We start from the raw sequence: 15,495 nt of genomic DNA on the forward strand, positions 1-15,495 counted from the left end.
TCTTACAGTACATGTGATCCTGACTGGCACCTCATAAACGTCAGATGTAAATAAGAAACATGAAATGTATCTTATTCTCTTACATGTGATCCTGGCTGGCACTTCTGCAGTCTTTTACAGCTCTGTTCTTCACTCCGTTCTTCTAATCCTGTTTTCTTCTTTTAGTGTCTTAAAAGTAGACTGAGGTATGAAGGGTTAACGTTACATCTTAGGATAATTTTGAGTCATGTTCTGTATACATACTAACATATATGGGCATACATAGTGTGGTTACTCCATGTTTACTAGCTATAACATTAACGTTACATCACTCTTTTTCACTTGTTACTCAGTCAGCCAGAGTGCAGATATCACCATTAGCCTGTTATTCACTTTAACGTTAGAAAACCAGCAAAGTAAAATTTCAAATAAGATTCACAAACCTGAAACATCATCCATTTCTTCACTGCTGGTGATGACATTGTTGTCAGCTGCTGATACTGCTGCTGCTGCAGCTTGTGGCGCCTGCTTCGATGAAAATAACTTTCTATTATCCATAACTTTATAGCAGGGGTCACCAACCTTTTTTAGGATGAGGGCTACTTTCAAACAATAAAACAAGTCGGGGGCTACTTTTACTCCTCTTTTTTTTGTTTTTTGCAATGTATATATTTAGCACATTTTAACATTATTATATGCTTACCTTTAACCTTTGTGTGCTGTTTGGGTCTTTGGGACCCGTTTTCAGTGTTTACTAAAAGAACATGTATGCAATTTAATTATTTTAACCTGCTTTATTTGGGGGTGGACCTCACCTCCTCTAGGGGCAGCCTCACATCCTCCAGGGGGGACCTCACCTCCTCTAGGGGGGTCCTCACATCCTCCAGGGGGGACCTCACCTCCTCTAGGGGGGTCTGGGGGCATGCACCCCCGGGAAGATTCTTTTTTTAAATGTTGAAGTGAAATGCATCAATCTGGTGCACTTTGAGCACAACATGAATTTATGGATACAGCTCTCAACACTCAGATGAAAGGGAGCTGTATACTTTTCAAGAAACAAACATCTTTGGAATATGATCACAACCAATAATAAATCATTTAAACTTGTTTATTCTTATCTTGTGTTACCTAGTTAGCATTCTTTCTTTTTATTTATGCATATTTTACTAATCACTCCCCTTTTAAACTGTTTTTGTACTGTCCTGCTATTGTACACATTGGAATGATTTCTTACTTTATCTATATTAAATAGATAAAGGGGTGCACTCAAACACACACAGGTTGTGTGCTCCTCCGTGGCGATGACGGCTTGCGTTAAAAAATAATAATAAACATATTTGTAATGTGGGGGGACACAAACGGGATTTCGAAAAGAGCAGGGGACATGTCCCCAGTGGAGATTACGCCATGCGTGTGTGTGTGTCAAGTGCAATAAATAAATATGCAAGTTGCAACACACACAGTAAAATTCTGCCCCTCATGTGGTGTATAGGCTGGCATGATGGGCTGTTCAATGGGGCTGATGTGTTGTGTAGATTCTGCCAGAAGGAACATCAGCGGGGAGGTGCCACATTGCTTTTCTTCCCGACTGCAACGCTGGTCCCGCAAATCAAGCAAGAACGTGATTGGTCGATATTCATTGTGGGGGTGGGGGGAGGAGGGGTGTTAGATAGATATAGAGTTGTAGTAAGTAGATAGAGTTCGCTATGATTTAGGTTTCATTTATGCATGGGGGAGATTCTTTTAATTACATTTCCTTTTTTGTTTTGTGTATTTTATACATTTTGGATTTGCTTGGCGAGCTATTTTTAGAACGTGCCCGGTGGGCGCCTCATGTTGCCCCTGCGGGCGACTGAGTGCCCGCGGGCACCGTGTTGGCTACCCCTGCTTTATAGGCTATTAGCTTAAAACTTGTCAGGCACTAGGAAGGATCACTTCTTCTTCAGGAGAGTGAAGGCTACGCAGTACGCAGGCTACTGTCCCGCAGCGGCTACCTCTCTGGTGGACTCCGGTACTGCACATTACTCACAAGACGTTTAAAAAAAAAAGTGAAACATCCGGGGCTTTTCAGAAAACATCCGGGGCTTGAGCCCAAGTAGCCACCCCCTAGCGCCGCCACTGCTAACCTGACTCAGATGGTTTGTTTAACCAAACCATCTAGGAAAGCTCCATTGGAAGCCATTTGGAAAGGGCAGGCCCTTTCAAAAATACTTGGCAGGTGATTGGATCAATCTGTCTATCACCTTCTATCATGGGCCACTTCTGATTGGTTAACAATGGCTGGTACATGTGGAGCACAGCACTTCTGATTGGTGTGAATGACTGAGACAAAAAAAATAAATAAATGCAAAAATAAATCGCAGGCTTTGCGATTTGATAATCGCATCATTTCAAATTTCGATTTCAAATCGATTAATCGTTCAGTCCTAATACATACTGATGAATACATTCTAATAGAGTGGTGGAGTGATGCTGTGTTTTTGTAGGCCGACCTAGAAGTTAGCTTTGCAAGGGCTCACTTGACAAAAGGAAAGGGATTACTTTATTATATTCCGGAATGTTGCAGAAAATCAGTTTGTATTAACCACTAAACTTATTTTCAGACCAAAAACCTGTTAAACAAAAAACGCTGAACTGACGGTTTAAGGGCTCCATAAAGACATCAGTGTACTTAACCTGCACGCCTTTGGACCGTGTGAGGAGGATAAAACCTACACAGGCAAAATGTGAATGTGCACACATCTTTTGTATGGTAAAAGGGCACCGACTGTTAATACAACATGCACTCAGTAAACAGGAGATGATCTTAGCTCAGACCAGACCTAATGATCAGATCATTAAAGACTTACGATAACCTTAGTCTCCAATGCAATTCCTCATCCACCATGTCCTCTCTTTGGTTATTGCTGTCAAGATGTTAAGATCACTTTACAGTACATACAGTTATAAAGCCTAAAAGATATTTCCTTTACTTATCGAATCAAAATATGGCAGATTGATTTGACTCACAAAATTGATGGAGTTCTACTTCAGTTATCATTCAAAGAGAGGGACATACCACATTTCTTTCTTCAAAGCAAAACTGAATTACTGACACAAGTGTTGATTGAGATTGCACCATAGACATTCCTCTTTAATGCATAAATAGTGCTGTGTAGAACGCTTTTAATACTCTGGTTGGTTGCAATTTCCTGTTGCACTGGTTTTGCTTATTGTGCATGATTAAGCTAGTCTGAAATATAAGTAACATCTAACTGAATCCGTTGATTTGCATATATTTTGCTGAAGAGAAACTGAAGCCGTTTGTCAGAACTATACACGACTTTGTCAACTTTAATGTGAGAGGTCACCTGTCAGTGTGTCCTCAGCCAGCGTAGAAAAAAACATGGATAGATGGATGAAACTTGCTCTATATTTACAAATGGCTGCACCAGTGTTCAGCTGGGTTTTAGAGAAATGAAACCGATTGCAATGCACACAGTTGGCAGTTCAGGGACCCTGGGAGATTAAAGCATTACCAATAAAATAGAGCTCTTCTTGTTGAAAGCTTAAAATACAAAATTGGTAACGTAGGATTAGCATTAGTCAACTACACTTGTTAAAATGATGATCGTTTTCTCATTTACACCATGTTTTTTTTCTAACAAAATAATGTTTTTTAATCCACGTTGGCATTTACAAAGCTTCAACTACAAAAACAATCGTTTGTTTTTTCATCAGGAAATCCAGCCCGGCTCAAACAAACGATTTTTAATCATCATCCATCATATGTTCACCGAATTGACGTGAAAGCACATACACATATTAATTTGCTGTAGTCAACTTCATTACAACTTTATTAACGTGCCTAAACTAAGTAATTCACTAAAAATAGGTTTATTTTTAATGGAGCCTCGTCATTTCACCACGGGCAAACAATAATATTTACAGTGTTAATAGTTTACTGTATTATTACTGTTTAATATTACTACTATAACAATCACACATTGAGTTCATTGTTGTGCACTGATAAAATCAGACCGTTGTTTTTTTAAATAGTCCGAATGAAACTCGGCAGCTCTTAGGTGATCAGCTGATCAGCTATGTGTGTGACTCTCTTTGTTTACACACCTAATGGGCCATCAGCCACAGCTCTTCCACCCCCTCTGTGATCTCCCACCCCCCTGTGATCTCTCTTCTCCAGCAGTAAACTTTAAGGCTGCAGCCACACAAGGATAAAAACGGCCGTTTGCGTTACTGTTTAGTGTCATATAGACCATTCGGCCACACGAGGACGATCGCATACGGCACTAAACGACTGAGGAAACGATAACGGGTCCCAAGGTGGATAGAACGGCATACGCAACGCTCTGGGGGGTCCAACGGCTCCGTGTGTACGCCCTATACGATCATTTTCTGATAATGATTGCGCAATAGCCCACGCCATTGCTGATGTGTTTCGCCACCAACAACAACAACAATGGCGGATCGCAGAGTTGCTATCGTGCTCCGGACGCTACTGACCATGCTACAGTTCTTTGTGCAACATCTACAGCAGACTTACACATCCGGAGGGGATCTTACTCGCTGCTTTTGTGGATATGTACTGCAGCTTCAGCGATCATTTTCTGATAATGATTGCGCAATAGCCCCGCTTCTCCCCACCTCTGCCGCTCACCCCCGCGTCAAAGTAAACTGCACACTGAATTCAGATTATTTATCTTTCTCTCGATATGGACATAAACGCGAGTGAAGTCTAATCTGACAGGACGGAGACACCTCTCAAACTACCTAAACTAGTTATAAATATGTTTATTTTTACTGTCGGCCGGGTCACTCATTACTGGATCAGCTGCTGCATGAGACAGACACTGACGCTGTCCGAAGAGAGGGTGGAAAAAGAGAGGCTCCGTGTATTTTTATTATTATATTATATAGAGTCGTTATTCATTTGTTTTAAAGCTCAATAAATAACAAAGAAGACATTTGACCGGCACTTTTATAATTTTGTCGGAAGATTTAAACTTTAATACACGTTGACTGGCGAAAAACTCTAACCGGTTCCCTCGGCCCCCACCGCGGAGAATAAACAGAAGGGCAACCATGACAACCATGCTTCTTCGCTGCTTTTGTGGAGGAAGTTACAGCACCACGTACAGGCTCCTGCATATGTACTGCAGCTTCTCCAGCGGTTGGAGCTAAACGGAGCGGTCTCGTGTGGGCAGACACTATCCGGATAACTATTGCGTGTGGACGGAAGCTTGTTTGCGATTGCGTTTGCGTTAATCCTATGCGTTTAGCCGTTTTCGTCCTCGTGTGGCCGGGGTCTAACTGTAGGTTTGGGTTTACATATTTATGCTGTCGCAGTTCCTGTTGTTTCTATCGCGCATTGCCTGTATGAAAGGGTCTGTGGAAATATCAAACATTTAATAAAAGTGAAAAACAATGAACAAGACTTAACGTATTCATAATAATTAATTATATTTATTCCATTTTGGATGTACAATTTTTGACTTTGTTTAGAGCAGTGATCTGTATCTTTCTCTCTGCAGCAGAGAGCTGAGCGCTGTCAGACCGGACCATGGCTGTTAAGGCAGAGGGGTGCCTAGTTCCCCCTCAACACATAGACTGATCCTTTTTTTGTCCATGTCTGATTGGCTTAGAGCTTTCGCGACTGCAAACATTTTTAAACAAACATTGACCATGCACCGTTCACCACCCCCCACCCCCCGACAGATCCCTTAAGGTGATCAAGGTCCAGGTCCAGGTCCAGGTCCAGGTTATTTATTTGTACCCGTAGGTAGATTCTGTTTGCAGAGAAAAAGACAAGGGTTCCATCCTGACACTAAAAATAAACACAAACAACAGACACATCTCTAATAAAGGACTAGTAAAAGTACAAGTACAAGTATATCCTGCTCAACCAAATCTCAAAATATATATAAAAAAAAAAAAAACATTTTAAGAAGGAAAAACACTAGTACAAACATGGACATTGAAAATTCACAATTAAATAAATAAATAAAAATAGGCATCTGTGTGATGCTCCTATGATGTGTTAATTTGTGCAATAGCTGCTGGGATAAAACTGTTTTTATACCGCTTCGTTCTACTCCTTGGGACAAGTAACCTCCGGCCCGAAGGAAGAAGCTTGAATTCTGAGTGCAGAGGGTGGGAGTCATCGTCTAATATAGAGCTGGATAACCGCTGTAACTGCCTGAGGTACAGGGTCTCCAGGTTTAGCTGTGGCTCACCAATCAGTCTGCTGGACCACTTTATGATCTGACTCAGAGAGTTTCTGCTCTTTAAAGTCAGGTTACCAAACCATGACATTAGTGAAAAAGACAGAATTGACTCGATAAAAGCACGATAAAACATGATCATCATGGTTTTGTCAATGTTAAAATAGGACAATTTCCTAAGACCGTACAAACGCTGGTGCCCCCTTTTGCACACAGCCTCACAGTTTGGATCAGAGCTCAATTTTGAGTCAATAATTGTCCCGAGATATTTGTATGATTGCACAAATTCTACTTTCTGATTCTGGATTGTTAAGACTGCATGTATGTGGGGATGTCTTCTAAAATCAATGATCATGTCCTTGGTTTTGCTTATGTTCAGTTGTAGATAGGACTCCTCACACCACCTGACAAAGTCGTCAATGACAGGGCCGTGGCTGGTCTCATTGTCCTGGAGCCTACTAACAATTACAGAGTCATCTGCATACTTTAAAATAGTCCTATTTTCCCACCTACTTTTACACATATTAGTGTAAAGTATAAATAATAGTGGTGAAAGGACACATCCTTGTGGGGAGCCAGTGGAGGAGCTGACTTGATCAGATAAGGTCCCATTCACCCTCACTCTTTGTGTCCTATTGGTTAAAAAATCAAGAATCCAGCCCATAAGATTATTGCTTATATCAACGCAGGACTGTGACTCTCTTTGTTTCAAATCTACAGTAATGTAGAAAGGGTCTGAAAGGGTCTGTGGAAATATCAAACTTTTAATTAAAGTTTTAAAAACAGTGACAGTGTCCAAAATCAGAGGTGGAAGAAGTATTCCGATTATTTACCTAGGTAGGTAATAATACGTGTTAGAAGTAAATGTCCTGCATTCAAAATTGTCAATTGCCCGATTGAAAAGTATTATCATCTGAAAGTAAATTTAATCATTATGTTCAGGGGTGCACATAACTTTTTTGCCCTGGTTCTCAAAGGAGCACCTGGAGATGTTGCTTGGTGCTCATCCTTAAAATGAAATAAATAAACCGGTCTTTATTTGTCAGACACACGGCACAGAACACACAGAGGTGAACACAGAACACACATGCAGAGGTGAACACAAGACAACATTAGCACGACCAGTAATCCTACAAGCTGTCATCACTACCCTCCTGACTGTTCTCCTCACTGTCTTCCTCTCTGTCAGACATGGTAGCTGATGATGTAGGCCTACTACTTTCTCTCTGGTTGAGTCTGCGATTAGCTGCTTGCATCCACAAGTCAACAGCTGGGTTTGGGTCAAAAGTCCAGTTTTAAAAGGATATGTTTGGTTACTGTCCTATAGTATACATTGGAATGATTTCAAACCTGTTTATCCCAATCATTATAAAGGAGTGCCTTGAAAATATGTGTTTACATAAATTGTGACTAAACCGTTTGAACTTAGACTAAAGTGAACTATCTAAACACTCGGAGTCCTTTACCTCACTGAGCTGTAGTTATCAGCCTCAGTCTGACTGGAGAGGACTCTCCCTCCACATTATTGTAGAAACATATTCTTCTTATATCCGCAGCAAGCACCAGATTCTAATAACAACAGCGCCGGTACCGGTGCACCCTCCCTCTCTCCCTCGCTCCCTCGCACTTTGGCTGTGAGCTGCGGGCGCCAGATAAGCCAACATCCCCCATTTTCATCACTTACAGCGCCCATCATACAGGGCAAATGAAACGTGTAACCGGGGTGAAAAGGGTGTTACATTTACTTAATTATGAATGTTGTTGCATCAAGACCGAAAATTAGGATGAGCACCAACGGTAAAAAATGTTTGTTCCCCTCCCAGAACTACCAGCGCAGCGCCTCCACAGATCTGGCGCCCTAGGCGAAAATCAACGCCAGTGCGACGGGCCGGCCCTGAGTTTCATATGCAACTCGCAAATAGCTTTCTCTCTCTCTCTCTCTCTCTCTCTCTCTCTCTCTCTCTCTTCTCTCTTCTCTTTTCTCTTTTCTCTTTCTCCCTTCTCTCTCACTCTCAATGTTGGTACGCAAATGCGCCTTTTTTCAAATGACCCGGTGCTCTTTTTTTGGCCGAGGTGCGCATGCGCACCTGGTGCACCAAGTTATGTGCAGCCCTGATTATGTTATAAGTATTTTTAAACTTATATTTATAAATACTCCGTTTTGTAATTATTGATGCATAAATGTGTTCATCCATTCAATGTGGCATCTGCTATAATGGGGTTAGTGTATGATATTACTTAATAATACCAACACATTATAATACATAATAATGTATAAGTTAATTTACTTCGGTCTACTGTACTGTGTAAAAAACACCACAACAATATTACAAAATGATACTGCATATTGTGAAATAAGTGTAAACATTTACATTATTATGATTATTTAATATATAAAGACTATATATGATTGAATACAATTAAGATAATAAGATTAGATATACTTTATTTTGATCTAAAATATTGATGTTTTTTCGTTATAGTCGCCTGTGAAAACCATAACAAATAAGTGATTAAATGCTATTCAGCAAACACAACTGCAGAGCTGCAAACATTACTGAAGTACTGAAAGTCCAGGAAACAAACTGAAGACCAAAGTTCACCCAGTTGTCTTTTGTGTATTGTGAATGAAGCGCCATCTCATGGTTTAAATTCTGAAATTGAAACAAATGGGGAAATCTGGCAACGCCCTTTTAAGAAAATAGTGGGAGGGCTTTAAAATCCGCTGGGTTTTCTGGTTGGAATCCGCTGGGTGGAGTGCATTCTAGCGTGCTACATCTGTAGGTATCCATGGTTAAAAAAAAAAGTGAATAAGTAGCGGTATTATAAAGGATGTGAAAATGTAAAGTAGTGTCCAGTCATAACTACATTATACAATTCTAATTTAAAAAAACGGCTGTCTGCCTCTTTCTAGCATGTCTATTCATTCTGTTTAAACCTTTGATTTTATAGGGCCGTCCATTTTGCCCCATTAGTTGACTATGTAAGCATTTTGTTGTCATATTTTATGCTATTTTTTTATGCTTAATGGCACATCTATGGGTAAAACATATTTTGAAGCAAAGCAGTGTTTTTGCTGGGTTGTTTGCCTACCACTTTATATTTATCGATTAAATCACCTAATACATTGGTCTTTATGATTGTTAGTTGAGGTAGACTTTATTCGAGGACAGCCCTAATCTTTCCATAGTTGCAGAATAACATCAGACTACACTAATATGATCACTAATAATCTATTTGTAGAATTATATTCCAGTGGTGGCTATGCAGAATTGTTTCCCAATGTGATATACACATTTAGAATACCTCCGTAGCTTTCTAAAGTCAAACTGTATTGAATAAAGATAGAAGAAATAATTTCCAAAATGACAACACGTTTCTATCTACACACAATCTGTTTCACTCCACATTTGTTGCCAGTCATCCCTTTTTTTAAAACAACTTTCCATTGCTGTCAAAAACGTTGCTTTTCACACACAAGGGAGGCCCACACAACAGAGTTATATCCATTATGGATAAAATTGAATTTAGTTCATTAAAATCGGACCAATTGCTTTAGTCCAAATTTTTGTTTATATTTGTATTACTGGGAGGATGTCGTAAAAAAGCACATGCAAAGCTTATTTCAAAAACCTCAATAGAGGCTTTGAAGGAAAAAACAACAACACCTTCGGTAGTAAAGCACTAATTACAAAACACACAAACATTATATTCTATTTCTCTCTCCTTCTGTCTCTCCCCAGTGTTTGACTTTGCCTACAGAGACTACATCCTGTCCTGGTACATCCCTCTGAGTCACGATAAGGGCCAGTTGTACTGCATGCTGTCGGAGGACTGGTGGCAGATGATTGGTCAGTTGAGAACCCGGCTGGCTGACATCGACGTCGTCAATGTCGTGTGTTACGACACCATCCGAATCCTGCACACACACTTCACTGACCTCAAGGCTGCATCTGCAAGGTACAAACACACGTACAATTGTAAAGAGTTGGGGTCTGAGTTAGGGTATGCAACATTAGTTACTGCTTCGGTGTTGCAAGGTGTTCATCAAGTAAACCTAAGTCTTTTACACTTCTGACTCACTGCTGACTCACTGTTTAATGTCAGCGTTGTTTTTTATTTAAATGTGAAGAAAAACCATAATCAACCGACCGACCAACCGCATGGCTCGACATTATAAATGGCCCGCTGGCCCGGACGCACTATTTAGACACCCCGGGCCAGCATAACGTACTTTCCACTTGCCCGCTCGGGCCACTAAAAATATTGCTTTAAAATAATTGTCCTGTGGTATTGGTATTTTAAGCGCAGCGCGAGCAGGCTCCCGTGAGCGCAGCGCGAGCAGGCTCCCGTGAGCGCAGCGGGAGCAGGCTCCCTGAGCGCAGCGGGAGCAGGCTCCCGGGAGCGGGAGCGCAGCGCGAGCAGGCTCCCGTGAGCGGGAGCGCAGCGCGAGCAGGCTCCCGGGAGCGGGAGCGCAGCGCGAGCAGGCTCCCGTGAGCGGGAGCGCAGCGGGAGCAGGCTCCCGTGAGCGGGAGCGCAGCGCGAGCAGGCTCCCGGGAGCGCAGCGGGAGCAGGCTCCCGTGAGCGCAGCGGGAGCGCAGCGCGAGCAGGCTCCCGTGAGCGCAGCGGGAGCAGGCTCCCGTGAGCGGGAGCGCAGCGCGAGCAGGCTCCCGTGAGCGCAGCGCGAGCAGGCTCCCGTGAGCGGGAGCGCAGCGCGAGCAGGCTCCCGTGAGCGCAGCGCGAGCAGGCTCCCGTGAGCGCATCGGGAGCAGGCTCCCGTGAGCGGGAGCGCAGCGCGAGCAGGCTCCCGTGAGCGCAGCGGGAGCAGGCTCCCGTGAGCGGGAGCGCAGCGCGAGCAGGCTCCCGAGCGCAGCGCGAGCAGCTCCCGGGAGCGCAGCGCGAGCAGGCTCCCGGGAGCGCAGCGCGAGCAGGCTCCCGTGAGCGCAGCGCGAGCAGGCTCCCGTGAGCGGGAGCGCAGCGCGAGCAGGCTCCCGTGAGCGCAGCGCGAGCAGGCTCCCGTGAGCGCAGCGCGAGCAGGCTCCCGTGAGCGGGAGCAGGCTCCCGTGAGCGCAGCGCGAGCAGGCTCCCGTGAGCGGGAGCAGGCTCCCGTGAGCGGGAGCAGGCTCCCGTGAGCAGGCTCCCGTGAGCGGGAGCGCAGCGCGAGCAGGCTCCCGTGAGCGCAGCGCGAGCAGGCTCCCGTGAGCGCAGCGCGAGCAGGCTCCCGTGAGCGCAGCGCGAGCAGGCTCCCGTGAGCGCAGCGCGAGCAGGCTCCCGTGAGCGCAGCGCGAGCAGGCTCCCGTGATCGCAGCGCGAGCAGCTCCCGTGAGCGGGAGCGCAGCGCGAGCAGGCTCCCGTGAGCGCAGCGGGAGCAGGCTCCCGTGAGCGCAGCGCGAGCAGGCTCCCGGGAGCGCAGCGCGAGCAGGCTCCCGTGAGCGCAGCGCGAGCAGGCTCCCGTGAGCGCAGCGGGAGCAGGCTCCCGTGAGCGCAGCGCGAGCAGGCTCCCGGGAGCGCAGCGCGAGCAGGCTCCCGCGAGCGCAGCGCGAGCAGCTCCCGCGAGCGCAGCGGAGCGCAGCGCGAGCAGCTCCCGTGAGCGCAGCGCGAGCAGGCTCCCGCGAGCGCAGCGGAGCAGGCTTCCCGCGAGTGGGAGCGCAGCGCGAGCAGCTCCCGCGAGTGGGAGCGCAGCGGGAGCAGGAGCGCAGCGCGAGCAGGCTCCCGCGAGTGGGAGCGCAGCGGGAGCGCGCTCCTTCACTACAGACTATCGCGCCCCCTAATCATTCGCCAAAATGTTTTTGATACCAGCGGTAACCGGCCAAGCGCCGGGCAAAAAACATCTTCAAATAAAAGAAAGTCACCGGAGAAGTTAAAGGAGAGTGACAGGGAGCATGAGAAGAAGAGGGAGAGAAAGTTTCAGCCAGCTTGATCGATGGAGTTGGCTTCTAGTGGTGCAGTGACGCGTCCTAAAACCTTTTTATAATCTATCATTAGATTTAGGATTCGAAAATTATAAAAGTAGGGTAGACATGTGGAGATTATCCGGCTGAACAAAACGTGCATTTATCAAACACGGTTTGTTTTCCACAGACCTTATTTCCAGCTATTTTCCAAAACCATGTGGAGAAATCCCATGCTTTTTTGTCGAGGGAACCCAGCAGCTTACTTCCTGGTTTTAGGATGCGTCACTGGCTTGCACCTCTAAATATGATGCCAATATAAACAAGGTATTCTGTCGGCTCTGTTACATCAATGCCGACCTATGCCTGACAATTAAGTGAAGAGTAGAAAATATAAAAGGTATTGGCGAAATGTCCCAGCAGTTTAGGATAATTATTATTATCCTAAATTGTATTGTATTATTGTAAGTATTATCTCTTCGATTACACACAGCATCTAGTGCACGTCTGTCCGTCCTGGGAGAGGGATCCCTCCTCTGTTGCTCTCCCTGAGGTTTCTCCCATTTTTTCCCTCAAACTGTGGGGTTTTCTCTGGAAGTTTTTCTTGTACGATGAGAGGGTCTAAGGATAGAGGGTGTCGTTTTTCTCATACTGATATTCTGAACAATCTGTGCTGTTGTATTTGCTGTAAAGTGTCTCTACTGTAGGCTATTTTTTATTATATGTACAGCACTTTGGCTCGACCAAAAACCATTTATAAATGTGCTATATAAATAAAACTTGATTTGATAATGAAGGTTCTAATCCAATTTATTACATAGCCATTACATGTCTAACTCCTGATGACAGGAAGGCAGAAAGTGCATTATACAATAATAATACTCATAATAATAGCAGACATTTCTTAACAATGACCACAATATCATATTTTAATAAACCAAATATGAACAATTGATGGTAAATGAGGAAGAACTGATGATTCAAATGTTGTAGTAATGTAGTTTAGTGCATAAATTACTATTGCAACAAATGTTGTTAATTTTCTGAAGTCGATTTTCTTTGGACGAATGCTCCGGGCCAGTGGTTACAATGGTGGGGGGCCAGTGATAATACAATTCCACCGGCCCGGAGGGCCAGTGGCATTTTACCCTTAATGTCTACCCCTGAACCGACCGACCAATCAATTCAGTCTATTCAAGTTAAAAGTTCTATCGTAATAATACAAACATAAGAAATAATGTAAAACTGTGCAATTTGAACATTACAAATACAAATGTAGTATAACATAACAAAATAAATTATATTAAGTAAATGTGTAATAAAATAAAAAATTAATAAAAACACAAGAAGTTAAAGTAAGAATGTGCACATTGTGCTAACATTGATAACATTTTGTATTACAATACATAGAGTGGTGAATAAGTATTATTATTATTATATTATTAGTATTATTGGGGCGGTTTTGGCGCAGTGGTTAGAGCGTTGATCATCAGATCAAGGCGTTGGTGAACCAGTTCGAAACCCGCCTCGGCCGCCACTGCGTCAGGCCGTTGTGTCCTTGGACACTTTACCCGCATTTGCTCCTGTGGGTAATGTCCACAGTAATGACTCTTACATGTCTGATATGTGTAATGTGTAATTGTAAAGCGCTTTGAGCACCTGTAAAAAGCGCTCTAATAAAAAATGTAATTTATTATTATTAATATTAATAAGAAGCTCTGTGAAACGGGCCCATACACTAAACAGACAGTATTTAAAATATCATACAGTTATTTAATTGGAGACAGTTCATGTATTACAAAAAAATAGCATTCATTTCATCAGTGTAAACATTTTAAATAGATTATGTATAATCAAAGAGACATTCTTATGTGTGCAGAGAGGGTAAAATGATGGCAGTTCATCAAAATGGTTTGCCTCCCTGTTTTCTCCAGAAAGCAGCTGCCAGGTACACTCAGAGACTGTGATGATTCATACACTCTGCTTTCATTATCCTGGCGAGAGCAGCGAGACTTGTGATTTGATCACACTCTAGATATGTCTGGCCTCCCTAGGCTTTAATACTTTAGGAACAATGTAGCAGCAGTGTAGCGATTAAACTCCCAATGAATATATTGGCTCAGAGGCTGTGTTTGGCTCATCATTTTGACGCCAAGAGTCCATACTGAAGCTAGAGTTCTACAATGTTTTAATGAAGAGAATAAAACAAACGATAAACTAAAGCGCGACCGTACAGTCAACAGTAATATCTGAGCAAAATTACCCACAAACCTCGACTTACAGGTGCCCTAGATACCATAAACCACACTGAGGTGACGATTACAGGATGTTGTCAAACACCAAGGCCAGCTGTGTAAAGAATATTGATAATAAAAACAATAAACAAAGGCCAACTAAGCATTTTGGCTCAGTGCTGCAAATGTATTCAGAACCTTTACTTAAGTTAAATTACCAATGTGACAAATACATGTAAAAATACTCTTATTACACATAAAAGTCCTGAATAAAAATAGTAGTAGCAGCATGTCAAAACTGCATTGTATATGCAGCCATTCATACAAATACCATATGTATACCAACAGAAAAACAGATGCATTTAGGAGACACATTCTCATAATGCAGGGGTCGGCAACCCCTGCAATGCTGGCACGCGGCACCGTAACCAGTGGCACACTAGGAATAAGTGGAATAAGTGTGCAAAATATTTAAATTGTATATTCGGATCCTGAACGAGACCGCCGCCAGAGCACGTCTCCCCGTTACCTGCAGAAGGAAGCCATGCACGCAACGCAGCCCCGCTCTGTTTAACTCCAGGCGACTTTCTGCCGCTTTCCTCCGTGGTGCAGTGCTGATCGTTTCACCACGGAGGAAAGCACTTCACAAATTGAAGTAGGCCTACCCATAATAAGCTGTACAAATGCCGCAGTTTTTGCGTGGCTGTGTCTTAGTTGAAAGCCCAGTGGCGATCTGCTCATCTCTCTCGAAATAATATGCTACAAAGGGGCGGACTGGCCATCTGTGTGTTGAACTTTCCTGTCGGCTCCCAGACCGTAGTCGAGGAGGGCAGAAGCAACAAGCTTCAGGTTCAATAACCCACTTTAGCTTAAATAACTGGAGAGAGGCGAGCTCTTCTTGGGAGGCCGTTGCATTTATTAGCTGTTCTTCTGTTTCACAAAATACATCACAGACCTCTGTTTTTCTGCTGCCTCGTTTCACTTCCAGAAACATACACACGTTCTCTCACTGTCGCTCTACCATCCACAAACACACATGCACAAGCCACCTCTCTCTCTCTCTCTCTCTCTCTCTCTCTCTCTCTCTCTCTCTCTCTCTCTCTCTCTCTCTCTCTCTCTCTCTCTTCTCTCTCTCTCTCTCTCTCTCTCTCTCATCTCTCTCTCTCTCTC

General features: G+C 43.7%; 1 protein-coding gene across 2 annotated transcripts in view; it reads left to right on the plus strand.

Moving 5' to 3' along the window:
- Nucleotides 1-15,495, plus strand: part of snx25 (sorting nexin 25) — an 80,241-nt gene that overhangs the window by 17,515 nt on the left and 47,231 nt on the right. The window contains exon 4 of one of the 2 annotated variants that reach the window (XM_034217417.1): nt 9,944-10,160. The exons of the other annotated variant lie outside the window; for it this stretch is intronic. Within the exon in view, the coding sequence (XP_034073308.1) occupies nt 9,944-10,160 (217 nt within the window). The remainder of the gene's footprint in view (nt 1-9,943; nt 10,161-15,495) is intronic. 2 annotated transcript variants of the gene reach the window in all.

The sequence above is a fragment of the Gymnodraco acuticeps genome, unplaced genomic scaffold (assembly GCF_902827175.1).
Source record: "Gymnodraco acuticeps unplaced genomic scaffold, fGymAcu1.1, whole genome shotgun sequence".
NCBI lineage: Eukaryota > Metazoa > Chordata > Actinopteri > Perciformes > Bathydraconidae > Gymnodraco > Gymnodraco acuticeps.